General features: G+C 38.9%; 1 protein-coding gene across 1 annotated transcript in view; it reads right to left on the bottom strand.

Annotated features, from left to right (window-relative positions):
* The window catches only part of PPP2R3C (protein phosphatase 2 regulatory subunit B''gamma), a 22,217-nt gene that overhangs the window by 10,425 nt on the left and 8,827 nt on the right, over positions 1-2,965 (bottom strand). The window contains exons 6-7 of the mRNA XM_018567046.1: positions 323-393; positions 57-189 (exon numbers count right to left, since the gene is read on the bottom strand). Coding sequence (XP_018422548.1) covers positions 57-189; positions 323-393 — 204 coding nt within the window. The remainder of the gene's footprint in view (positions 1-56; positions 190-322; positions 394-2,965) is intronic.

Genomic DNA, 2,965 nt, shown 5'->3' with positions numbered 1-2,965 from the left:
CCCCCCCCCCAAAAAAAACCAAAAAAAACAGTGGTATAGTTTTATTATTCCATTACCTGTCCTTAAAGGATCAAGAAAGAAAAAGAATTTTCGGACAGCTGTACAAACATAGAAAGAATAAAAGGATTTCTCCAAACCGTCCAACTGAGGCAGAGTTGGAATAAGCTCAAGGATGTAATTCTCCAAATCCTGTCAGAGAATAACAACAAGCAAATCACTTGATTTCAACATCACTGGTAACAGAACATAGGGAAAATGTGCGGTTTTCACTCAGTCATCCGGTGGTATGTAAACAAAATATAATGTACAAGCTACTACTTACAGATTCTCTGAGGTATCCTTGCCCAGCCACATCATACAAGCTTAAACCTATCCTTGTCTGGTGCAGCCACACTGTGAGAAAGGATAATGCGCATTACAATGACTTCACTTTCCAACAAGGAATGTACAAGTAATAATTAGGGATGCACCGATATATCGGCCGCCGAAACATATCAGCCGAAAATGGCACTTTTGGCTAAATGCCGAAAGTGCCATTTTCCTTCCGATACATCGGCGCATCCCTGGTTTCTTTCCTCCCCACTGGGCACTGTTCTGTGTCCCAGCGGGGAGGAGAGAAAGTGACGGCCGAGCGCTGCGGGAGGAGAGCACTGTGAGCGACCGGCGTCTCTCCTCCCACAACGCTCAGCCGACTATCACATCCGGCAGAGCGGTGTGGGGGAGGAGGCAGCCCACGCTGTCACAGGAGGCTGGGCTTTCCTGTCTGCTCCGCTCGCTCAGCCTCCTGTGACAGCGTGTCAGAGAGGAGAGAGCAAACACTCAGGGACCAGTGATCGCTGAGTGTTTGTAGATAATTGAGGACATGGTATGTTGACTATATCCTCAATTATGAAAGAATGGGAAGTGATCTACATCACCTCCTGTTCATTCATAATTGTTGTTATAGTTTAACATACTATATAGTTAACATACTATATTCTCAAGTTATCAATGAACAGGAACACTCATAGAGGATTCCTGTTCATTGATAACAGGGGACACAGAAAAAGAGATGGAGGACTCTGTGTTCTCAATCTCTTTTTCTATTTTAAAAGGATAAAATATGATTGTGGATATAGTAAACACACTATGTTCTCATGTTATGATTCAACAGGAACACTCAGAGGATTCCTGTTCATTGATAACAGGGGATACAGAAAAAGAGATTAAAGGACCCCTAATATTTCCCCGAAGGCCCTAAAAAGTAAAACATTTAAATATTTAATAAAAAAATTAATGAATAAATACAAATACATATATTAAAAAAAAGTTGATAAAAAAATACATTAAAATATTTTAAAAATGTGAAAAAATTAAAATAAAAACATTTTCGGTTTCGGTCTGAGAAATCGATTTTTTTATTTCGGTTTCGTTTCGGTTTTTAAATTTCTATTTCGGTACACCTCTAGTAATAATAACCTTTCACATGATTTCTGACTGACATGGCTTTATGTTATTTCCATCCTAGCAAGATAACGCTATAGTGGATATAACAAAGTCCAGCGACAAAAATGGAATTACTGCACACAAAAAGCCTTAGACAAGACTATCATGCATAAAACATACATTTGTCACCAGCATATTGTACTTGTGGCATAGTTTTCATAGTTTTAAAGACAGTATGGAAATTGCTCTTGGTGGACAAATATTGTGTGATGGGAAGTGTATGGTTGATCAATTACACAGTTGCATTCCTTTTAAACACCTCTAGCAAATTTAACATAAAAACAGGGTTTCTAGGTTAGCACATAATGCAGTACAAGCTGAAGCTGCACAACTACATCAAAGTTATTTCCTTTTGGCCAGTCCCTTCTCTACCTTTCAAAATTACAAATGCTTGTATGCACATCATGTAATATATCCCCATTTATTTATATGGGGAAGCCATACTGACAGTGGCCTCAAATGGTCTCTCGCAGTACAGCTTTCTCATAGGAATAAATACGGCCACTTTGTGTATGTGCAGTACGAACCAACCATTTTCTTGAGGCTGTGCGGCTCTTAACAGGACTGCACAGTGAAGATTGTTGCTTTGGGGCTGAAGGTAAGTATTTTACCTAGTGGGCTGCACTCAGGGGGTGGGGGGGGGGAACATATTGTATGAAACTGTAAAGGTAAAGTACTACTTTAATTCATATAATGCAGGTCGCAATGTGAAGCTAGCGGTGTCCTGCACAGCGATCTCTGCGTAATGCTGCAGACAACAGTCTGAGATAGGAGAGCTCTGTCATTTGACCAGACAAACTGACATTGGGAGGACAGCTACAGAGGCAGTTAGAGTTATTTCTAACACCTTCAGTTGTAAACAATATCCTGATTTTTCATTAGATCAGCATCCCCCCATCAATTATTCATAAGGATATTCCCTCAAACTCACCTTTTCTCATTACATAGTTGAAAAATTGCATAATGGAAATCCTGCCATATGGATCATTGTGAACAAGTTTGCTGAACACTTGTGCAGTAAAAAATGACCTATGAGAAAGGAAGACATGTTGATATACTCAGTGTTCCAAAGTATAATAGAAAAACAATTGTGAATTGTTACCTCAGTGGTCCCCCGGTGTGACCTCTTCCCCCTTTAGGTTATAACCATTTATAGCAAAATCAAAGAACGAAAGAGTGGGGTTTTAATGAGAGGTATGACACCAACGCTTTTTCTATTTGGTATAAAAAAGTATTTATTCTACATATAATAAATATAAAAACATGTATACAAATTCATTGAATTCGACCTAGATCAAATACATCATAGGCAAAAATATAAAACCAAAAACGTCCTAACTCTCCATGTTTTCAATCCAATTCCTATTGCTAGTCATATACATTCAATTGGGAGATCCATATATCCAGTCCCCACGCGTTTCGCACGTTGCTTCCTCAGGGGAACATGGATTAGTCTAGCAAAAATATATATATATATATA

The sequence above is a fragment of the Nanorana parkeri genome, unplaced genomic scaffold (assembly GCF_000935625.1).
Source record: "Nanorana parkeri isolate BGI_ZX_2015 unplaced genomic scaffold, ASM93562v1 scaffold1002, whole genome shotgun sequence".
Classification (NCBI taxonomy): domain Eukaryota; kingdom Metazoa; phylum Chordata; class Amphibia; order Anura; family Dicroglossidae; genus Nanorana; species Nanorana parkeri.
This window is presented reverse-complemented; position numbering and strand designations above follow the sequence as displayed.